Source organism: Lonchura striata, chromosome 6 (genome assembly GCF_050655825.1).
Source record: "Lonchura striata isolate lonStrDom1 chromosome 6, ASM5065582v1, whole genome shotgun sequence".
Taxonomy (NCBI): Eukaryota; Metazoa; Chordata; class Aves; order Passeriformes; family Estrildidae; genus Lonchura; species Lonchura striata.
In genome coordinates this window covers 38282877-38307695 of record NC_140708.1, presented here as the reverse complement: position 1 = coordinate 38307695, position 24819 = coordinate 38282877, and the positions used below count along the sequence as shown (strand labels likewise).

The 24819-nt window shown below is 43.3% G+C and overlaps 1 protein-coding gene across 3 annotated transcripts in view; it reads left to right on the top strand.

The window, feature by feature from the left end:
• The window catches only part of ADAM12 (ADAM metallopeptidase domain 12), a 181692-nt gene that overhangs the window by 89477 nt on the left and 67396 nt on the right, over positions 1-24819 (top strand). For all 3 annotated transcript variants that reach the window (XM_085582973.1, XM_085582974.1, XM_021526349.4), the window contains 2 exons: positions 13961-14039; positions 17473-17549. In XM_085582973.1, coding sequence (XP_085439099.1) covers positions 13961-14039; positions 17473-17549 — 156 coding nt within the window. The remainder of the gene's footprint in view (positions 1-13960; positions 14040-17472; positions 17550-24819) is intronic.

Sequence of the window (24819 nt, the reverse complement as noted above, 5' to 3'; positions counted from 1 at the left end):
TTCTCACCAAATTAAACAGCCTCATTTGCCTGGGAGTATTGACCTGGCTGGAGTGAAAAAAAAAAATCCTTTGTTTTAGGTGTGACGTATTTTATGTCTCTTTTTGAACATTTAAAGCATAAAAATTCAGCAGTGTGCAAGGAAGCAAAAAGAATTTTTTTATGCTTGTCATGCATTGGATAATTATGTGTTGATTGCCTTGAGCCTAAGACAAGGAGAAATAGTTTTAAATCAAAAGAGAAAAGATTTAGATGAGATATTGGGAGGGAAATTGTTCCCTGGGAGGGTGTGAGGCCCTGGCACAGGGTGCCCAGAGCAGCTGTGGCAGTGCCAAGGCCAGGTTGGACAAGGCTGGGAGCAGCCTGGGACAGGAGAAGGCGTCCCTGCCATGGCAGGGGTGGCACTGGATGAGCTTTAAGGTCCCTTCCAACCCAAACCATCCTGTGACTCTCTTGTGGCATCTCAAAGTTTTCTTTTGGAGAGCTCTTTTAGAGGGATTTCTGCAGGGCTTTTGTCTCTCTGGTTCACTCTTGTCAAAAACCATCTCTCACCTCACCTGATCCTGTCCAAGCCCAACACATGGATGAACATGTCCTGGCCTGAGTGTGCCTCAAATGAAAGAAAGATGATTCTGAGAGGTTTGGTAACGACCAGGAGATAAAGCCAAAAAAATCTGACCTGTTGTGTAATTAACCTTTCTTTTGAGATCCCACCTGTAAGGGTTGCCAGGTTTTCCTCTTGGCTATTGTGGCATCCCCATCTGCCTGCAGGTTCTGTGGGTTTGGGTTTCTGCAGCTCACAATGGGACCAGCCTGGCCAAGGCACTGCCCTCTCCTCCTGTCATCAGCAGGAGACAGATTTAAGGGATGGGATCACACAGCTTCAACTTTTCCATGCTGCAGTCTAGCCTTAAGCCTGCTGGCAAAACTTTTACCCTGCTGAATTCCTTGGTGATGAGTGTTATTTCTTTGACTGATGTGCGCAGGCAAGGGAACATTTCTACATCACTGCCCAAACTTCCTAAAACATACTTAAATAATTTACATAAAATCCAAATCTGCGTGTGAAATACCCTCATGAGTCAAGGGTTTATTCACTGTGAATCCATTCCGTGAGTGGGAGGAAACCTAAACTGTCTTGGATAAAATGGCCTTTATAAAATATAGATCAATTTCCTAATATTTATGTCAGATGCTTCTCATTATGGGTTTTTTCTTTTTCTTCTTTCTTATTTCAGTCTGACGCTGCCTCAGCAACCCCTTGCTAGCACTGCTTCATGTGGATGTTAACACTAAATCAGGAGAGTTTCTTCTGTGTCTGTCTCATTAAATATTATCTCTCTGATTTGCCAGTGTGGATTACAATAGGGACATTAAAAAGACATGTATCTCTAATTGCTTTTTAATGCCACTGCTATTTATAGGTGATCTGAGTTTCAAATTAACATGGAAAGTCATGTAAAAACATAGAGCTCTTGGTGATAAGGGGGTGCCAAGGAAAATGGATCACACATGAAGTTAATTAATTCAGGTAGTGCTGAGGATCCTGGAATGAAGCAGATTTCTGTGTGCAGTGTGCTGTGGTTGTGCCAGTCAGACTCTGGGTTGTACTAATAATGCAACCTCAGGAGCAGTAAAAACCCATCAATTTTCTAGTTCTGTATAAGCATTATTAGCAAGAGTCATAGCAGTTCCAGGTATGACAGACATAGCCTGATCTATGAGTAATAGAAAAAAAAAAAAAGTTAATTTAGTTCTGTGTGGAAATACAACCCTACATTTATCCAGCAATCCCAATTTTCACTTGTGCATGACACAGTTCCCACTGCAGAGCAAGCCCAGCTAGCTCAGAAATCTCCTGAAGGGTTTTACATCACTAAAAATTTCCAATACATCACTTAAACCTTTGCTGGGGCAGGGGGGCTCTCCAGAATCTTCTTGAACAGTTTCCCAAAATCCTTGTTTCTTCACACAGTTACACAAAATAAAGCAAAGGCTGCCAGGATTTCTCAGGTCAGCAGTAGTAGCATAAACTTGCTGTATTTAAGTGTGAATAAATCTGTGTGATGTAAGAGGATTGGGCACCAGGTGCATATATTTCATATAGAAACAGATAAATGCAAATATAAAATAAAATTCTGAAGGGATTTTTTTGTGTGTCCAGCTTGCCCAAGTGCTTTAGAGAAGGCTGATTTTCAGGGAGTGGTTACCCAGGAGTCCGTAGCTCTCTCTGAATTAGCAATTAATTTTTAAGACTGTTTAATGTATGTGAAAATGCATATAGTACTCCAAAGTATATATATGAATATATTTGTGTGTGTGCACATATAATTTCTGCATGCTTGACTCATATCTGGGTATATGAAGAGTTTGCCTATAATCCTGTAGAACTTCATTTTCTGGCAGATGAGTCTATATTAATTCCTAAAACCCTGAGCAACAACGGAATTACTTTGCAGTGTTAGGAGGGAAAACATTACAATAAAAATGAAGCATACTTTTAATTATCTGTAGTCATTTGGATGAAATCTATAATGAGCTTGATAAATGCTGATGCTCTAGGCATCAATTTTTCAAATGACAGTAGAACCAAAAATATCTGAGAAGGCATTGTTAGCTCAGACTGCACAATATTTTTGAGGTCTTGGTTAGTAGGAATAATTAAAATGACTTATGTAAGATAAGTGTCATATCTCTGTCAGCAACTAAATGTTAAATGTTATTATAAACTAATTACTTCCTGGAATTGAAAAGAAAATGATAATTTTGTGTCTTAACCACTAAAAGATGGTGTCTGATCCTTCTCTCACTAAAGCAGCGTGGCTGCAGTGACTTCACTGCAGCCTCAGAGTGGGTGAGGAGCGAGTTTGGACCGAAATCCTCACTGCAGAGAGGAGTCAGAACCTGCTCCTGACGTTCATCAGCTCCTCAATGAGCACAAGCAGAGGAGCTGCTGCCCTGGGGTTTCTCTCTGTGTCTGTGAGTGCAGGAGGAGGAGGAGGAGGAGGAGGGATGCTGGTGGCTCAGCCCTCTGCTCTCCTTCCTGCCCACGTCCATCTGCTCCCTGCCCACCTCCCCAAAATCCACGGGCGTTGCTCTGGTGCTCCCCTGCAGTCACTTGCTCTTGGATTGATGGGTTTGGTGTGCTCATAAAGGGCTCTGACACATGGCAGAGTCAAGGAATTAAATTCAGGGGAAGTGCAGGGCAGAGAGAGAGGTGAAAAAGCAAAGAAAGACGTTAAAAACCAATTTACCCTTACTGATTTCACTGGTTATTCTTCCTCTGCTGCCCAAAAACACGAGCATGGAGCCTGAGCTGAGGGGTGGTGAGCAGTGTCACCTCCATTGAAGGTCCCACTGATGCCACATCTTGTGGAGCTGGGCTCTGGCAGGTGCCAGCCTCACACCCTGCTGTGGTACCCACAGGTTTCAGGCTTGTGGAAGAAAAGCACCAGCGTGGCTGTGTTGCTTTTTGTGGTTTTGTGTACCAAGGAAAATATTTCTCCTGTTGAATAATAAACCTCAGCCTGCAAGAGGTGATGAAAGAGGCTGGGGGGAATGATGCAGGGAAAAGGAGAGATAATGGAGAAAGGTTAAAGCAAAATGCAGGGAATGTAGGAACATAATTAATGGCTAAGAAAAAGAAAGGAAGGAGGAATATTTCAACCCCCATCCTTCCAGCTCCCTCCACCCTATAAACTCATTGCTGGGTAGCTCAGGCCCATGGCTTTGTTTTGAACCACCTCATCCTAATTTTAAGTCATGTCTTGAAGCAGAGTTAGTTGGAAATGAGCCATAATCTCCTGAAAGTATAGCCTGATGTTATTTGAAATATCCCTCCAGTGCCATATTCCAGCAGCTGATCAGAATTTAGGATGTGTTTCCCTGGCCAGGGGCTGAGGGTGGGGGCAGCCCCTGTCTTTGGAGATGTGCTTCTTTAAGAAGTGGTTCAGGCAGTGACACCTCTGTGCAGAAATGGTGCTGCTGGCACAGCCCGGAGCAGCTCTGGGTTTTGGGTGGGAATGGTTTTAGCAGGAGTTGACAGGGATCCCACACAGCTCTGCTTGATCTGGTAAGAACAACCTTGACACAACAAAAAAGCCCATGAGCATCCCCAGGCAGCTCCAAACAAATCCACCCAGGTTCTTAACACCGTGGGAATGTTCCTGGCTGGTTTTCTGTCCCACTGAACGTGTGCTGGGCACTGAAATCAAAGCCTTCTCCACGGGAGCAGCCTCCAGAGCCTGAGCACAGAGCTGCAGCCTGGTTGTGCTGCCAAATTAATTGATTTTCATGGAAGTCACTGCTTTAATTGGGAAGGAAGAGTGGCAGGAGACACTGAGAACACCCTGGTGAGCTTGTGTTTAATCTCAGCTTCCACCCTGCATTGATTCCTGGCTCATAAAGGATTCAGAGGCAGAGCAGGAGCAGTATTTTGGGGAGATGTAGAATGTTTCTCCTCTTCATGAGTTGTATCCTTAGTATTGGCCACAGAATATAAGGCAAGCTGCCATTTATTTTAGGGCTTTCACACCTATTGAGTTTTAAAGCAGATTTATAGGCATGGGATTTAAACACAGATTTAAACACAAAGATCTTCTTACAACCTCTGCCCTCTTCACCCAGCATTTTATAAGGTTAGTGAGAGGGACACTGAGGCACAGGGCAAATGGAGACATAGCTCTGAAAATCCATAATTCTGCAAGTGAAATATGAGCACAGCCTGCTAAGAGCAAATGGTTCATGGTGGTGGCAAGGAGGAAATTGTGGGTTTAGTTAAAAACAAAAATACTATTTCATGTTTCGACAAATTGGCTGAAATGGCAATAAAACTTCTTTAAAATTAAAAATGCAAATGCAAGCCTACAGGCATGCACTCCAAAGCAAGAATAAGGTACAAAAAGGATGTAATTGTTGATTGGAGTCTAAGGATAAACTTAGGCTCAGTGACTTTTCATTACTGTAGGAGCTTGGCTTCCTAAAAACATTGCAGATGCTTGCAATAACCTTTTGTAATGCCTCAGCTCTGCTTGCATTTCGTTAGTTCTATTTTAATAAGTTCTGATTTTTCATTGGAGTTACTTAAATTTCTATGTTTATAAATTTTCCATGTTAAGAGCAGTTTTCTTGTATCTTTTAACCAGAATTCCGTAGCAGTCTGCAAATGTTCAGATGCAAGTACAGTCAGACAATTTGCCCAGTGACATCTGCTCAGCAGCATAATTTTACTCAGCTACGAGTGCCATATTTAATTAACTGAGACATTTCAAATAGGATTTGACAGCTTTCCAGCCCAGTATCTCCAAAGTTACTAATGACTGAAAATATGCCATCCTAGGAGTGTTGCAGGGCCTAGGAAGAATGTTTTAGTTTTATGAAAGGCAGTGCTGGGACGTCGGAAAAGAATGCATTGAAAACATCATATATGCCTCTTATTGTGGATTTTTTTAAAGGTTTTAAATTTTTTTTTTTAATATGTGAGATGGTATTTTTTTGTTTGGATTCAGATGTTTATTCGTTTTTATTTATATTACAGTTCCACAAACTGTGAGTTCTATAGTGATTGACTCTAATAAGTTAAAAATGGTGTTGTATCTTTTTTAAAAAAGGCTTTTTAAGGATAAACTGTCTAATTATGAAATGACAAATTATTTTTACTTTTAACTTAATAACTCATTATTTGTGTTCCGCAATGCAGATTTTTTTTATTTAATTACACAATACTACCTAAACCCATGAAGAAAAAGGTGAAGAAGAGGGTAAAGAAGAAGGACTAGTGTCTGCTTTAAAACTATCTTGTTTTATATATATTACTATATTTTAAAACTTTAAACTCTAAGTTTAAAGTTGTAATGACCACTTCCATTACACTCAGCGCAGGTGGAGCAGTAAAATCTCCCCAAAGCAGGCAGCCCACAGGCTTTGCCTGAATGTACAAAATTGTGTTTTCCCATAAAAATCCAATAGCCAAGAAGCACCAGCACCTCTCCATCGCTGACAACAATCTGTGGCTTGTGTTGTTCTGGAGCCTCTCCTGAAATGTTTGCTTTTCCTGGCACCCAGCCCAGCTGAACCAGTGACAGGATTTCTGTCAATCCAGCACACAGGGAAGCTCAGGGACCTGGTATGAAATATTCCTCACAACTCCAAGAGAGGTGCTGGAAGCTCTGGTACATCAGAACTGGACAGTGGAAAGCAGCCAGGAAGTCTTTGAGGTTAACATGGGAATGCTGGGAATCCAGTTGTGAGTTTGGGAATCCAGTTGCGAGTTTGAGAATCCAGTTGTGAGTTTGGGAATCCAGTTGTGAGTTTGGGAATCCAGTTGTGAGTTTGGCTTTTGGGATGTGTGAGATGGATCAGCTCCAGTCAAAGTCCGTGGGAGTGCTGTCGTTCCCTTTCCTGCTGGAGAAGTTTTGCTGTGTCTGAGCTCTCTTGTGGTGACAGAGTGAGCCTTGCTGGTCTTCCTTTGATTCCCCCACACGTGCCCTGTGTGTTGTTTCTTCCCTCAACACCCATTTGAGGTGTAGGGTCACCTAAACCCATCCCATTAGGGATACCATGGACATCTTGACCAAGTTTAAGCCATTTTAGGGAAATAACTTGTTGTTACCCATCTCCTTCGTTGGAACACTGTTACTTATGTTCTTTCTGCTTTGCCCACACACTGGTTAGCAGTAGTCTCTTCATTAATGTTTTGGAATTAGAGTGATAAATAAATGCTGGAGTTTTGGCAAGTAAATGGTGACATAAATGTGGCAGTGAGTGATGGAAGCGGGGTGTGCATTGAGGGCCCAGAACAGCACGGGAGGCTGCCAGCGTGCTGGATTTCATTTCAGTCTTTGTCCATTGAAATCTGGGGAGGGGAAGCTCATGGATTATTTGCCCAGCAGTCAGGGAAGAAGAAAGCTCTCAGTCACTGGGTGATTGCCAGCCAGGGAGCTGCGTTCCTCCCTCAGCTGCTCCGATTTGTTGGCTCAGACTCTTGGGTTTTCTGCACGCTGCCACCACATGCAGTGAGGAGTTATGAGCACAGGGTGCTTGGAGGCTTGAAAAGGTGGATTTGTCCCTCTTCTCTCCCTGTTCCCAGCAGGCCAGAGAGCAGCTAAGGATGGGAGTGCCTGTTCCCACACACTGTTCAGGGATCACCCAGAGCATGGATCTCACCTGCAGCATGTGTTTGTCAGAACTGGTTCTCAGTGTGCCAGGCACTATTCCACTCATTCCAGGGGATATATTTTAACTTGGACTCCAGTAGGCACAGGTTTATATGAATTTCTGCATCAAAAGGACTGGGTGTAAGCACAAAGACATATTTTCCAAATCTAATGTGTGATCTACTCGAATTGTCTATCTCCAGACCATGTGAGATAGGCTGCAGGCTACTACCATAAAGTTACTATTGAAACCTGGGATGCTTGGTTGGTTTCCCAGCTATTATAGTTTTATTTTACTCCCCTCTTTTCCTCTGAATTGTTGTGCTAATTAAGCTCACGAATTTCAATCTCTCAGGTTCTTCAATTATGACATTGCAGCCCCTCTGTGGCAGCACACTGGAGTGTGGCAGATAGGATATTATGAAGTGGAGACATTCAATGGAAAAATGTCCAAAAGCAGTTCAAATCACTTAAGATAATTAAACAAGGGAAAGAATGTGGTGTGTTTATAGAATATGAGATGGTTTTGTGAATAGGATGGTGTTAGGTACCCATGCATGGGAAACTCATTACCCATGCTGAACTCATTTTTTACATTGTAATGAGAAAGAAGAATTGAAAAAGACCTCTGTGAACATCACCTTTGCTTGCACTGAGACCACCACAGCAGAGGCAGCAGGTTCAACAGACTTGTTTACTCCTCTGGATGTACCTGGGGAAAAAAAAAATGCAGCAATTGAAGAAATAACGACTAATTTCAGTGTAAAGGTCAAAATGACCTGAATTGAGATACTTAAGAATTAATGGAGTAGGCTGGTGTCAGCAGGCAGAATAAATGACATTTTTTATAACTGCCTGCTCACCACCGTGTTTCAGTCTCTTCACCTCCCCCAGATGCAGGAAAGGTTTCAAATGCGTTGCCAGAGGGGTTTTAATAAGAGTTTGTGTAACAGGGTGAGGCAGTACTTGAATGGAGGAGGAAACAGGCACTTGATCACTGGGAAGGACTAAACAGAGTAGAAAGTCTGAGTAAGGGTCGGGGGGGTGTGTGACTGCAGGCAGCACCCCAGAGGGGAAGGGAGGAGCCCAGCCACACCTGAGCCAGCCCTGCACCTCTGTGGGCACTGACACGGGCACCACAGCACCTGGCTGCCATCCTTTTCAAAGCCACAGGAATATTTAATGTTCTTCCTAAAACAGCAGCTCCCACAGTAGAGTGACTACACAGAGCTGTGAATCAAAGCCGAGGGGAAGCAGAAAATCAGCCTTCAGAGCACACAAAGTGTTGTGTTCCTCTCCAGAGGTCAACAGGGCACAGCACCTTCTCTGCACTGCTGAGAAACCACGTAACCAAAGGGGGGCATCCCTGTGATGTTGGACCCCAGGGTCTGCTCCTGCTGAGATGATGCTGAGATTTTTCCTGAGTAGCACTGTGTAGTAAAAAAAAGGCAACCCCAGAGGGAAGAAATGAAGATATCTGGCTCCAGATCAGAAGGATGACGGATAGCTTTATTAAAACTATACTATATTACATTAATATACTATTTAAAGAGATATTATTCTATTCTACATACTTATTTCTTACTTACCTATCTAACAACCTCGTGACTCTCTGCTGAGAGCCCGAGCCACAGCTGGATCCATTGGTCAGTGACCCCAGACAACCTTCACCAGAATCCAACCAGCAATCACTGCAGGTAAACAATCTCCACACCACATTCCACATGGGGATAACAAAGGAGCAGAGATAAAGATTGTTTCCTCTTCTCTCTGTGCTTCTCCTGAAAGACAGAATTATGCCTCTCTGCCCAGAGAATGTGACTGGCACAGCACTGGCACAAAGAGTGCACAGTTCTTGTCCTTTTTTACAGCCTGAAACTCTGTACTTGGAGCTTGGATGGCTGAAGGACAATTGGATAATAATCTGCACCTATGTAAACAACAGAAAGAAAGCAATTGTCTCAGCTGGTGAAAGAAGTAGGCTAGGGAAAACTAGAAAAGGCTGGATTTTGGGAAATGCATCATGACAGTAACATCTGTTGGAACGCAGAGTAATCTGCCCTGGGAAGTGGTGGGATCAGCATTGCTCCTGACACTTGCAGCTCGATGAGGCAGAACCTGGTTTGATCTATGGCACACTTGGCTTCCAGGAGGCTCTTGCTATGATCCACTAGATTTTTTCCATCTCTGACTCCTGTGAGTGTCTGTCTGACTCTCCCTGGGTGATGAAATATCATTATAACCTTTTGAAATAATATATCGGTGCCTGGAGAGCAGAGACTGATTTTCTCATTTGCAAGTGAGAGGCAGTGTGTTAAATTACCACTCCTGTCATTAAATGGATTGAGGAAAAAAAATCTGATGTGCTTGAACCAGGACATTTTTTCCCTCCCCAAACAAGCCACCTCAGATTTCACCTTGTGGGGGGCCAGGAAGGTGAGGATTAGAAGTTTAAATAAAATTCATCATATTCTCTGAGGCTTAGGTTACTTGCTTGACACCTGAAAATGTTTCAGCAAGTCTGACAGGGAACCTTTCTGCTGATTTACAGAGGATGAGGGAGCTGTGTCTGTCAGAGATCAGGAGGCATAAAATTTATCTTTCTGGACCATGGAAGCTTCTACTTGTTCATTTGGCTCTGGGAAATTTGATCCTGAGCAACCTGGTCTAGTGGAAGGTGTCTGTGCCCATGGCAGGGGGTGGAACTGGAGGGGCTTTACAGTCCCTTCCTTCCCAAACCACCCTGTGATTCTGTGAAATGTGAAAAAAATCACTGTGCTGATAAACACAGTGACTAAGTGCATGAGTAATTGTGCTCAAGAATTGCACTTTTGCATCTTTGGATCATCAATGAGAAAGTTGTGGTGTTGTTTTCAGCTGATTTTTTAAAATCACATTAAGCAGCTGATGCAGTTCTTCATAGCATTTGTTTCTGTCTTTCATGCAGGGCAAAGTATTGATAATCATCTGGTACTGCTGAGCATTGTAGCTGGCAACATTTGAAACTCCAGACATGGTGATGAATTGCTCCATGATATATTAATGTTATTTTGATCCCTGCTTTATCAGAATTACATTGATCCAATTAGGTTAAGTAGCTTGCCATCTAAATTAATTTACTTTCCTCTATTAATCTCCTTTACTCTGGGTCAAAACCAGAAATGTAAATCAATCCATTTTATTGCATATCTTTGGGGGGGTGGGATGGTAATTAAATTACCTGATAGTTACATATGCTGGATTAATTGTTTGCTATGTTGAACATTATTGCCATAATTGGAAAGTGGAGTGGTGCACACTCAGTAGTGGAATTTGAGTGCTTGTTACACTTAATTTTCATAACCTGTCAAGAAATGCCTTGCTGTCCCTGGGTACCAACTCTGCATACCCAGCTACACAGCTTTTAGGATATTGGACATTTTACGAGTGGGGATGAGATCTCCTTCCTCTGCCAGGAACTTTTGGACTCCTGGCAACACGTCAGAGGTCTTCACCCTCTGCAGTGTGGGGAAAACCTTTCCCTGGCTCATTCTCAGGCTGGCAGCAGCAGGGACATGGCAGCAGAGCAGATGTCTCAGCACTGATGTCTGAGTTACCAAACTGAAGGAGGGTTGGTGCAGAGCCCTGAAAAGTTGTTTTCTTTTCCCAGTGGCACATGAAATTTCCATGGTTTGATATCATAGAATCAGAGGATGATTTGGGTTGGGAGGGACCTTCAAACCCACCCAGCGCCACCCCTGCCATGGCAGGGACACCTCCCACTGTCCCAGGTGCTCCAAGCCCCAGTGTCCAGCCTGGCCTTGGGCACTGCCAGGGATCCAGGGGCAGCCACAAACCTTTGTCCCATATTGGGGCATTCTTTTGCTTTCCTTTTGTTAATCCAAAAGTGGGGTTCCATCATCTTGGTGATCTCACCACTCTTTTACAGCTCACACTTGGAATTCTTCCTTTCAGCCAGTATTTTCAGGATCTATACCAAACTTTCATCCTGACAGGGACATTGCTGACACCAGGAATTTGTTTATCTGCTACATTTCCTCACTTTAGTGGGAAGAACTTTCCATGGAAGACTCGAACAAAAATAAAGCTTTGATGTGAGGGAATGAGATCCAATTCAGTGGCTGGAAACTGAATGTTGGCACAGTTAAAATAGATACGAAGTGCAGTGGGTTTAGGTTGGGCTTAGTTAAAATCCTGCCAGGTTTGTGATAGTTCCACCTTCATGGGAGATTGAGGCAAGAGTTCTTATGGATCTGGTTCCTTCCCTGTCATTGTAGCAGAAGATAAATTTGGGTCAGATGACCCCTCTAATGGGGCAGGGCAGGCTGGTGACCACAAATCCCCTTCTGGTATTCAAACCTACGGATCTATGAAGTATTTTCTAAATCTGTGCCTTAGAGCAGAATGAACAGCAGCAGAAAGGTCACCTTTATCATCATTGCTGTCAAACACCTTGGAAACAGCAGAGCACAAAGCAAGTGTGTTGCTCAATCACTTTGCCCTTCTGCTACATCTGTTACCTTTACCTGTACTTTTGTCCCATTAAATGAAACTCACCCCCCTGTCCTGGATGAAATCCCATTTCCAAAAGCTGCACAGTGAAACTCTGTTGGCTTCAGCGATGGGATCTTGCCTTTACAAAGGCAATTAATGCCTGCCAAGTGCAGAACTTAGCAGTGTTAGATAAATAATGATAATTATGAAAGCAGCTGCTCTTTGTCATAATGAGACAGTGGGAAACAGAGAGGGACTTTTTGCAAGAGTGTGTAGTGACAGGACAAGGAGAGTGGCTCCAAAGTGACACTGAGTGGGTTTATATGGGATTTTGGCAGGAATTGTTCCCTGGGAGGGTGGGCAGACCCTGGCACAGGGTGCCCAGAGCAGCTGTGGGTGCCCCTGGAAGTATCCAAGGGATGTTGGATGGAGCTCTCAGCACCCTGGCATAGGGAAGGGGGTGGAACTGGAGGATCTCAAAGGTCTCTTCCAATCCAAAGCATTCCATGGTTGTTGGATACAGCCCACTCCTGGCAGGGTTTGTGGAGGCTGCAGGCACAGGAGGAGAGATCAGCACTGCAGTCAAGTGTCCTCTGAGCCCCACGGGTGTCCCTGTGGAGATGGTTGGTGTGATTTATCACGGTGAGTCTAAACCAACGCGAGATGTTCTCTCGGGCACCCAAACCCTGCTGTGTGGTATGCTGGTTGCCTGAGATCCAGTTTCTACAAACCCACCAAATGCTGCAGTGTTTTAACACTCCATATCTATTAATATGCTAATATTTCCCACAAGCTGAAAAATTTTAAAGTTAAATGTGAAAATCTCTGCTTGAGTGCTCACTATAATGTATTGGGGCTTCATTTTTTTTGCCTTGCCACTTCCTTATTTTCTTTTCTTCCTTTTCTTTTTTGTTTTTGGTCTTGTTTCATTCTTTTTTTTTTTTTTCCCTACCTCAAGACAGAGGCTTTTAAAGCTGGGTTTTTTCCCTTATAAGTGTTTGTAGGGTTCCTAGCACAACCAGATGCTGATGGAGCCATTGGATATTAATGTGATGCAAATTAATCAGTAATGAAAATTAAATGTGTGTTTATGCTCCAGTTCTAATGTTTGTACAAACATGAGAAACGTGTACCATGACTGTGTAATGGTTCCCACTGCAATATTTGTAAGAGTGCAGCATTAACCAGTTTTAATTAAAAGAAAGAGCCTGGTTTGTTCAAATGGACAACCTAACACCTCTTTGAAGTGGAACAGAGTGAACATTGTGGAATGCAGAGCCAGGGATTTTCGAAATTCTACACTCTCTAGTTTTCTGATGGTGATGGTGGCATTTACCTCTTGGCTCCTTCTACACTGTGCTTTTGCAGCTCACCAGAAATTTTGTCAAAACTCGAGGATGTTCATGATGAGGAGCACAACTCAAGACCTGCACTAGGAGTAAATGTGAATGAGTGCTTCTCCTCCTGGCTTTGTCAGAAATGCTCTTTAGATAAGGAGTTGAAAACAGATCAATAGCAAGACTTTTTTTTTTTTTTTTTTTTTTTTAAGAAGCAGATGCAGCTTTCCCTCTTCCATGAGCTCCTACAAAAAAAGAAGTTTTCATGGTTGTCACACACATGCCCCTCCCTGGAGATTCCTGGAAAATGACAATTGCAAGTCCAAATTTTTATCTCATTGCCAAAGGCAAGAGGGGAAGTGTGGAGAGAATGGGAACAGACTGCCTCGTCCCAGACACAATCTTGCACAACCTCCTGCGAAATCATTGCATTTCCATTTGTGAAAATCCTTTCAGATGATCAGGTTAAATCTAGTGCTGTAAATTCTGTGATGTTCGTGCACTGTTTTCCCTGGAGTGTCAATAGGAGGAGTTTGTTTCACTCACCAAGTGCTAAATTAGTCTTTGGGTGGTCACTTGCTGATGAATACAACAGATTAGATGGAAAAATAAGGAACACAGGGGAAACATTTTCCTTTTCAAAAATCACCATTACTTAACAATACTCTAAACCGCAGGTTTCCCTAGATTTAACCTAAAATGTGTTGAAAATTACATGGAAGATTCAACACTGAAATGTGTTGGCACAGAGTCCTCATTTGGAAGAGAAAACAGTCTGGAAACTTGTAGTCTATTCACAATTACCACAGGAAGTGTTCGTGTCCTGCAGCTTCAATATTTGGAGTTCCATTTTCCCTTATTCCCCATAGCGCTGAATCCTTAATGCCTGGCTTTGATCCTTATCTCAAACAGAGCCACTAAAGGATAAATTCAGGTTGAGGTGGCCTCAATATTCCCTGTGCTCTGTTTTTTCCAGGGGCCTGCTGGCCAGAGGCTTCACAGAGACCCATTATTTGCAGGATGGCACTGACGTGGTTCTCACACGCAACCACACGGTAAGGCTGGGGTGTCCTGGGTAGAGGTGATGCTTCATCCTTAAAATCCAGAGTGTTCTCTGCCAGGAGCTGAGCCCTGGGATCAAACAGCTCAGTGTGTGGTTTTTTTGGGTTGTTTTCACTATTTCCTTCAGTGTCTTTGTGACTGCTCTGATCCTACATATGAATTTTTAGAGGCAGCCTTTAAAGGCGAGCTCTGGGGTTTGAACCAAGTGGCTTTTAACATTTGTGAGGGTTTTTTCAGCTTCTTGGAAATAGACCCATTAAAATTTGATAATTATGGCAGTCATGGTTGATCAGTTATGGAGAAAAGGCCTGGTTCTGTTTGGGGAAAAAAAAAAAAAACTAAATATCTGATTTCCAGAGTGCAAAAGTTCATGTCAGAGGTTGGAAGGCTTGGGTGTCTCCTCACTGGGGAATTCATGGGTGGGGTTTGAGGGAGAGTGTTGGTTTGGTTTATTTTTAAATCCAGGCTGTAAGTGTGTTGTGAATGTACTTTATACTTGTATTTGTGTGTATGTGTGTGTATAAATATGGATCTATACAAAATATGGCTTGTTAAAACAAGCAATTCAAATCTGCTTTTTACAAATAAAAACCCCTTAAGGCAGGAATGTTTTTTGTCCTCTGACAGCATGAATGCCTTAATTAGAAATAATGCAGCAAGCCATTTTAATTACAAAGCTTATCTTTTATCTGCCTAAGTCCCATAAAGTATTTGTTCTGTTTTGGTATTTACTCACTGATACTGTCAGCAGAGACACCATGCTTTGTGTTCCCATCCATAACAGGCTTTGCTGGGATCAGGGGAAGGAATTATTTCTCTGCATAACATCTTACTTCTGAAAGAGCATCTTCATTATAGCTGCAGACACCCCAAGTAAAGCAATCATTTCGAAAGCTTTCAGTGCTTTCATTTTGCTGGGTGCTCATATCTCCTTCAAAATCAGCTCAGGAGAAAACAGTCATTTGTTTTGGGAGCAGGAAGGCTGCAGAGACTCCTGAAGGAAGTAAAAGGAAATAAATGAAACACATGAGTCTTCTAGATATTTACCTGAGTTAACAGGAGTATGTGTACAGCTAATGACAAGTTTTCTGTGCTAAAACACAGTATCTGTTTGCAAAATGGCAAAGTAAGTCATGATTAGTAATGACACTGCATTTTGCTGCCTGAAAAAGAAGGCTCAGTGCATTCATTTTTCATTAAATGCTGCAATACAGAAGAGAAAGGATAAGTCTCTGATTTTATTTTTATATCTCTTCTTCACTGAGGACATCAATACAGTCTGGAGTTGAAACCAAATCCGATTTTCGATTGAAAAGTTGCTTAGTCAAATTCTGCTTGGAGGTCAAAGCAAGGCAGGTTTGTGGAGCTGTCACTTGGGCAGCACACGAGTCAGTGTCTAGGTTACTTTTCAATTTATAGCACCTGGAAATTTTTCAAACGCTTCTATTTATGAAATGATCTCAAGCAAGGGTAGAGTACTGTTTTAGGTATGATGGATCAGCCTTGGTAATTATTTGTTTTTAAGGGGTCACCCATTTTATAGACTACTTTGCAGGAATAAAAAGATTTGACAGCAGGAAAAAATCCTGCAATTCAGTGGTATTACTGAGCTAGAAATCAATTTTCTCCCAGTCCTGTTGCAGGCCATGCTCTGATAAGTTTACATTTTCGATATTGAACTTTGGCATCACATTGCTGGATCTCAGAGAAATTGTGAAATGGGCCACAACCAGGAGTCAGAGTTGATAAAATGACAAGTTGTATGTGGAGAGGGAAAGAAGTCAGGCCCTTTGCCATAATTCACTCTTAGATAAAAACAGCTGGACCACAGCAGCAGCTGCGTGGGGCGAGATATTGGCTCCCCTCCCCATTTCACTGGGCCTCTGCTCAGCTCTGGTGATGCTCAAACCCAAAGATTTCTTTCTCAGGTGCTCTGAACTTCACCTCGTGCTTGCTTTAAGCAATGAGAATAAACCTATTTTATTTTTGCTTTTATCATATAAGCGATTCAGTGCTTGAGTGGGAGGGGCATTGATTTTCTATCAGCTGGATGCACGGAACTGATAATACTGAAATAAAATGAAATAGTGCACCCACACCAAAAGTTTGACATCCATAGCAATTGTGACTGAAGTGATAAGCCCCCCAAAAAATTCAATCTGTGACTCCCTTCTATTGTGGCTTTATCTTTGCTAAGGTGTTACTGACACTATGAGGATTGATGATAAAAATACCCAAGAGTAAAACACTCTCACCCTGTTTCTGTCATTTCTTCATGGACAAAGATTTGAGATTTGTATTTAGAAAGTCAGAGCTGGCTGTTCTGTGTTCACTTGCTCGTGCTGGAAATCAAACAAATTTTTCCTGGCATAAACTTATTAGCAGAAAACTCCTGTCTGAAGCATTCCATCTTGCCCAGACTGTTGCTTTCTTCACCCAAATCAAGGTGCTTTTTAGAAATCTGCTGTGAGTGAAAACCGTGCCCCAGCCTGGAAAGGTTAATTAATGCAATAATGAACCAAGCCATAAGAGGCACAGGGAGATGACTGTTAGGCTGCAGCACTGATAACTTCCCTCTGCACTAATCAGATGGGAACCTTTCACAGCAGAGTTTTCAGCTTCCAGGTGGTATTGGGAATGCAATATAACCTTTAGTCAACAATAAAATTAGCCTTGATTCCAGACAGATATGTGGATATGCTTAGAAAGCCTCTGTTGTGGGTGCCTTTTGCAAGCAGTGGATTATTAAAGAAATATAATAACCTAGGCACAAAATGAAATTGGACTGTTGTCGCTCAAAATAGAAGCCCCCCTTTATTCTTGGTTGTTTTTAATAACATGCAGCTACTTGGTTGGGTATTTCAATAAAAAAATTCCTTTCCAACCTGTTTCCCTTCCTTCTCATAGTGATTTTTATTTCAAGTTCTAGGGTTTGGATTGGCTTTGTTGTACTTCTCTTTTCACATACCTATAGGGATACACAGATTTAAATGTCCTTAAATAAAAGTAGGGGTCTCTACAGAAAGCAGTTAAAATGCAGCAGCTGATTTATTAATCTGATTATTTTATAAAATATTATCAAGTACTAAAATAATGTAAATGATATTAAAGTAATATAAAATGTTATCAAATATTCAATATTGGAGCTTTAAATACGTAACACAGAAAAAGAGGGTCAGTCATACAAATCTAACATTATTGATCCCATACAAAATAAGAACACAAAACCAAAAAAAAAAACCTCGTATAACTTTTTGGATTTTAGGAGCACCCAAGGTTTAGGATATTTGGTGGGACAGGAAAATGCTGTCAGTGTGATTCTGAATGCTGTGGCCTGGAGCTGATAATCCCCTTGGAATGAAGGGGCTGGAAAGCCAGGAGCAAAGAGCATCTGGGAGCACTGAAATGTTTTCTCCTCCTGCACAGGGTCACTGCTTTTACCATGGCCAGGTCCAGGGGTTCCCCGGCTCCTCCGTCAGCCTCAGCACCTGCTCGGGACTCAGGTGAGCCCAGAGCTCAGTTTGAGCTCCTCGGTGCTTGGTTTGGCTCTAAATGCTTGAATCAATACTGGGGAAGGGGCTGGGGGAGCTGGGAAGGGGCTGAAGAATCCTGATGGAGCTGGGAAGGGGCTGGGAACTCCTGAGGGATTTGGGAAGGGGCTGGGAACTCCTGAGGGATTTGGGAAGGGGCTGGAGAATCCTGAGGGAGCTGAGGGGGCTCAGCCTGGAGCAAAGGGGGATCAGGGGGACCTTGTGGCTCTCACAGCTCCTGCCAGGAGGGGACAGCCGGGGGGTCGGGCTCTGCTCCAGGAACAGGGACAGGAGCAGAGGGGAACGGCCCCAGGCTGGGCTCAGGGTGGATATTTGGGAGAATTCCTTCATGGAAAGGTTTGTCCAGGCCTGGCACAGCTGCCCAGGTGGAGTCCCCATCCCTGGAGGGATTTAAAATCCATGTGGATGTGGCACTTGGGGACATGGGGCAGTGGTGGCCCTGGCAGCGCTGGAGGATGGTTGGACTCCATCATCTTAGAGGGCTTCAACAGAAATAATTCCATGATCCTATCTCTTTTTCAAATGTTGGATGAATCCCTACAAATCATTTTCCCTCGAGTTGCTCTGAGGAGAATAAACAAAGAACATATAACACAATTTTGGGTGGTGCTGCCCATCCCTCTCTGTGCCCATTCCTTGGCACATTTTTATACTGGCAGTGTCCAGTGGCTTTGCAGACCTCTTTGTCCTCAAAACTGTTTCACCAGTGCTGTCAGCACTGCTTTGCCAGCTGTGGAATCACTCATTGTCCAGCAGCCTCGTCATTAGGAGAGGTGGCTTCAGAAATCAGGGACCCAACGATTCTATGATACAGGGAATATGCATGGCTGTGCAGCTCAATAATTGTGTTTATGGCAGGTAAGATGCTCAGCTTTTGGATTTTAGCTGCTTGTTAACAGCAGAGTAGCAGATTCCTATTGCTAAAAATCAAACCTCTTCGAGTTTGATGAAGGAATGGGCTGACAAAATCTCACATACACAACAGACACGGTTCAGGAAACAATTATCTTTCTTACTTGGACAATCAGAGACTGGTATTTACTCACAGATCTGTTCCAAATCACAGTAATTAACTGTAAATTGGCTCGATGTTCTCCTTGGAAAACCCAGTTTTCCTGTCAGATTTCCAGCTGTCTCAGCCTTTTCTGGTTTTAATTTATCTACGAACAGCAGGAGTAGCTGGAATCTTTTCCCCTTGATTTTGTATTTTGTGCAACAGTGGCATTGTCAAGGCTTTTGTAAGGGAGCTCTGGGACAGACAGCAGCAGAGAGAGCAGAGTTTGAGCCCAGCACCCCATTCCCTCTGGGAATGACCCATTTGCTGTAGTGGGTGGGATTCCTTTGGCTCATTCCCACACAGAGGGGCTTTATGGTGCTTCACTATGGATACAGCATCTCCCAAAAGTTTAATAAACCCCTGGCATGAACAGTCAGCATTTATCTGTCATTGTCGCTGTTAAATATATCCAGAATTTAAAACTGTCTGTAAAAATCTAATGCAGAGCTCTCAGTATTTTAGTTAAAGGATCACAATGCTGCAGGCTCCACAGGGAAAATTTGTCCATCATGGGAAAGGGTCTGCATCGATGTCCTTGCTCCAGAGCTACCTAGAAATGAATCATTCTCAAGAGAAAATTCCCTTCTCCACATTAGAAGTCTTTTCTTTCTCCTCCAAAGTGCTCTCTTCAGAATTGTGGAGCTCCCAGAGTAGTTTCCCAGTTTTAGGTGGTTCAGACATGTCACGACAGCAGATCCTGGCAGGACATTTTCCTGGCACTGTTGCAGACAAGTCCCCAAAGTACAGGCTGACAGGATTAGGCTCCTCCTCTGCAGGGAAGCAGAGCAGCATCTTTTTCAGTACAAAATTGCAGAAATTTCCTTTGCAGTGCATGTTTCATTCTCATAGGAGGTCAGATGAGGATAAATATCAGTTTCTGTGCCTGTTTCACTGCTGAGATTGGTAAACAGAGTGTCCATGGGTGGGAACAGCTTGTGATAAGAGTTCTGTGCCTGTTGATTCACTTCACCAAACCTGTTGCACAGCCCGACAACCAACAGCAACAACTCCCAGACAGAATAACTCCCAGATATTGCTTGTGCTTGATCACAGAAACACAGGATGGTTTGGGTTGGAAGGGAACCCAGTTCCACCCCTGCCATGGGCAGGGACACCTCCCACTAGACCAGGCTGCAGCAAAAAAGGGACAGTCCAGAAGAACTCCTTGGCTTACTTTGCTGGCAGCTTTGCTAGCTTGAAAGAACAGATCGGGATGGGATGGGATGGGATGGGATGGGATGGGATGGGATGGGATGGGATGGGATAAAATAGGACAGGATCATGTATTTGCCACCAGCTTGCTGGGGCAGAGACTCTTGTTTTTCCACAGCATGATAAAGACTCCAAGCTGCAGGAGCAGAGACATAAGGCTCTGTGTGGCCATGGAGCCCCAGGTGGGGACAGTCCATGGAGCAGCCCTTTCCCTTGCAGCAGCTGTTGGAAGGGAGGCCAGGTCCCGTTGTCAGGGTCTGTTCCTGGCTTTGTGACAGTTTCTAAGTGAATCAGACAAATCTCTCTGTCTCAGTTTCTCCATCTGTGAAATCCATTTAATGATTCTTACCTACCTCACACAGCTGCTGTGTGGAGCTGGGGTTCAAGTGCCTGAAAAACACCAAATGAAAGGAAGTGCGTGCTGTCAGCCCTCTGAAATCCTGGAGAACCAATATCTTCCCCCTCCCACCCGACAGGCACTGTGGGCATTGTTCCAGGTGTGGATAGGTAGGGGCTGTGCATTTTCCCCCAGACCAGCAGAGTTCATTAAGAGACATGAAACTACTCATAAAGAATAAGTTCCAAATTTCAGTGTGCTCTGAAGCCTGAGTGCTCAGCAGCAGTCAAAGGAGCAAAAGGGATCATAGGAATTACTGAGACAGAAATAGAGGATAAAACAAGAACTCTCATTACCACTTTATAAATCCACAGAGCGCTCACATCTTGAGTTCTGCATGCAGTTCTTGTTTTCCCCTCCCCTGCTTCATCTCAGAAGAGGAAGAAGCAATATCCAGAAAAGGTACAGAGAAGGGCAAAAATTGTGATCAAAGGTATGGAGCAGCTTTTATCCAAGGAGAGAATATAGACTAGGTTTTGTCACTTTTGAAAGGCAGTGACGGAGAAAAGGAGCACGATGAAACAAGGTTGAATGTCACGCTGGAGAGGGGACAATTACTGAATATTCTTCCTAACCTCAAAATGAGGAGACATCAGCTGAAACTTGAGAGCAAAGGAAAGTACTTTTTATTCACATAACAAAGGCACTGGAGCTGTCACAGGTGGGTGTCAGTGGATCACTGACAGAATCAATGGATTCCAAAAAGATGTGACAGTTTGGGAAGGGGAGCTCAGGGAGCCTCTGCAGGGCTGTCAGACCCTGAGATGTCCCTGACACTGCTGCTCTCAGAGCCGGGGCTGCTTGTTCTGTTCTTATCTCTCACCCCTGAGTTGCTGCTGTTGGCCAAGGCAGAGAGGAGCTGCTGAGCTGGAGGAACCTTGCTCTGCCCTCCCCCAACCATCAAGGTCTTCCCTCCATGTGGCTGAGCAGTTGAGATGTAGTTTTAGCTCCTGAACATCTCATGGTTGTTCTGTGATGAGGAAGAATTGTGTGAAATCTGAAAACTGAAGTTAGTTTGGTTTAAGTTTCTTAGGCAGACAGAGGAATAAGGGATGAAGAGGAGAGAGGAGGAGGCTCAGCTCTCTCAAACACACATTTTTCAGCTCTGTTCCATCCTCACACACATAACATTCCAGCTCCTCACCTCACGTAGGAGCACAATGGCAGAAATAGTGGGGTTGACACTGAGAGCTGCTTAAAATGCAGGTTAGAGGAGAATCTAATCATGCCTTAATCTGTATCCTGCTGGCTCCAAGGAGGAGGAGGAGCTGAATGGCAGAGAGGGCTCAGGAAATGCTGAGTGCACGGAAAGGGAACAATGGCTAATCAGGATTTCTGTGTGTCCATCTGGATCAGAAAGCCAGAGCTTGTGGGAAGGTGAAGGTATGACAGAGTTGAGCCATTTCCTTCCTGTCCTCAGGAAATACCCTTCTGTTTATCCAGCTTGGAGGCTCTTCAAGTTTTTAGCAAATAATTTTGGCCTGTGGCCACCGCTCACATCTTCTGTGATGAATTTGTTTAGACTTGAATGATTTTTCCCTGACTACTTTCCCTGTGAGTGCTGAATACACCCATAACTGCATCCTTGAGAAGGGCACAAACCTCCCTGGCATGGGAATGTGCAGCTACTAAAGCACCTGCAGTGACCTCTTAGATGGGGAGAGCTTGAGAGGTGCTCCCAAAAATTCCTTGGGAGCCTAAGGATAGAAATCTCCCAGGAAGCCTTTTTCTTCTGAAACCCCAAAATGCACTTGAATGTCATCAGATATTTTACCCAACTGTTAGGTAATTAACCCAGTCACACATACAGAAAGTGTTCAGTTGTTGTCCAGCCTCATCAGCAGCTGAAAGATGCAGTGTCCACAGTGACAGGGATGGGGACAAGGCCCCAGAATGGAACTGATGCTCATTTTTACTGGGATTACAGAGTTATGGTACCCAAGGCTGCCAATAGCTTTTTTCAAATGGTCTGGCTGAACTCACTGCAGCCCAGACACAGTCAGCTGAAGAGGGGATTTAAATGTGACACTCCAGACATCAACTACTGAAAAAAGGAATGGAAGTAGGAAACCAGTGAGAAAAAGAAATGTAAATTCCTCACGAATCCTCAAGCATCATTTCCCCGCAGAAGAAGAGATTTCATCCAAAAGTTAAGTTAGGAGAAAATCCCTGTTGAGAAAAGCACTGGTTTGGATGTGAGCTTTTCCTCCATATTTTCAGAAGAGCTTTTAGTTCATATAAACATCCTGCATGGTTTGTAATTTATCTGACCGGGAAACTCCTGGAGGATTTTGAGTTTAACATTAAAAACCTTTCACTTTCTGGGGTTTCATGGCTTCTGTATGCAGCCTGTCCCAGGGGAGCAGCTCCTGGCTCAGGGTCACCTCTGTGATCTGAGATGAGCATCAGTCCAGCCTGTGACCATGGTGTGCACAGGGATCCCTGCCAGGACAGGAACGAGGGATGATCCCTACCCAGGTGTTTGAGCTCCTTCTCCATCCACCCTGCTCCTGGCATTTAGTGGGATGTGCAAGTTGGAATCTTCTTGTCCTGTCTCTGTTTGCTGCAGGGTAGGATAAAATGTGCTCACTAAATTGGTAGTCATGTTAATTTTCCTTTCCTTTCCTTTCCTTTCCTTTCCTTTCCTTTCCTTTCCTTTCCTTTCCTTTCCTTTCCTTTCCTTTCCTTTCCTTTCCTTTCCTTTCCTTTCCTTTCCTTTCCTTTCCTTTCCTTTCCTTTCCTTTCCTTTCCTTTCCTTTCCTTTCCTTTCCTTTCCTTTCCTTTCCTTTCCTTTCCTTTCCTTTCCTTTCCTTTCCTTTCCTTTCCTTTCCTTTCCTTTCCTTTCCTTTCCTTTCCTTTCCTTTCCTTTCCTTTCCTTTTCTTTCTCTCCTTTTTCCTTTTTTTTCCTTCTCACCCCCACATGTGACACTTTCTGACAGCACAATTACTGTTCCTTGCAGCCCAAATACTGGACATGAAATTCCATTTTCTCTTCCCTTCCAAGTAACTCCTTGCTGCAATTTCAGGAATCAAAGTTGCAGCTCGATCTGAATCCACTCTGGGCAGATCTGTCCTGCACTGAGAAAGGATGAAGTATGTGCTGCAGGAGGTTCTGGCCATAATTTCATTTTAGAGAATATATTTTCAGGTTCATGAAAGGCACTGGCTGGGGTAGAAGCTCTGTGAGTGATGATGTGTCCGTGTGAGAACACCTCCACCACTCCTGTGAGATGTAAAACCAGTGGTGCTACTGCTTCCACCCCCTTTGAGAGGCTGCCCTTGGTTGATTTGGGTCAGATTTGTTATTTTAATAGAATCCTGCTGTGCAGTGTAGTAGGATAATAGGATTGTTTTTCTTTCCTCTTGTGCTCTTCATCAATAGATAATGTTTTTTCTGTGGATACTAAAATTGCCTCTATTCTAGAGGTGAGGAGTTGTTGCAAAAAGAGGTGACCAGGGACAGAGGCAGTAACAGGAGCACATCTGCCTCCAGACTCCTGATTTTCCCAGTCCCTTAAAGAATGACCAAACCATTTGAAAAATATCTAAATATCAGCTCTATTAGAAAAACAGTCAATAGATCATCCTGCTCATTTATCCCCATATTATCCATCTGCAGCTTATTAAAACAGCTTAAAAGTGAAGTTCTCATTCACCACTTCATTTTTCTTCCCCTTTTGTTTGTTTGCCTGCTTACTTGCCTGGGAATTTGTAATACAGAGCCCTGGGAATGTAGAATGAATAATAAAAATAAATAACAATGCCCTCTGAGTGCACAGATCACCCCTGAGTTGAGGAGCCCTGCACTCCAGGGTCACAAGGCTCCAATTCTGGTGCCTTTTCACCAAAAACTCCTTGAAATCCATGGGAGAGCTGTGGGATCAGCCCCTGTCCTTGTGAAGCTGGAACTCTGATTATGAATAAAGGACCTGGAGGTTTCAGGTGGCACAGGAGCACTGCAGAGTCTGGGGGCAGGCACAGAGTTTAAATGAATATTTTGTGTGTGAGCACAATTGCCTCCTAATTTATTTCTCACCAACCCAGGACATCCACATTCCTCTGCCAGTGGAAATAGAGCTTTTTATTATTGTTGTTTGAAAATGAATATAACTTTGAGCTTCATTAAAACCAAATGTTTAATTGCACTCACAGATCTCAGGTTTATCAATTTACTTAATTTCCCCTGTATAGTGCAGCAGAATAATATATAATCGTTTCATATAGTGCTGTCCCAGCCAAGTTTTGCTGCAGCATCACAATTTCTCAGACAAGTATGTGTTGATGGTTTGTGTTGGCAGGACCTTTGCTTCTACTGACAAGTTGGAAAAGAAAAATCCCATTTATATTTTGAGATTTCCTAAAGCCTGTTGATATATGAAATACGACTGGCCTCGCTTTAGGTTTTGTTTTGGTTTTCCTTTTTAAGAGGGGAAAAAAAAAATTGTATTTGATTTTATCGACAGTTTAAAAAGTGGAATTATTCCATTAAATTGCCTTTCCCCGATTGAGAGATTCCTGGCAATGTGAAATGATGTGAGTTCTAATTTCTCTTTGAG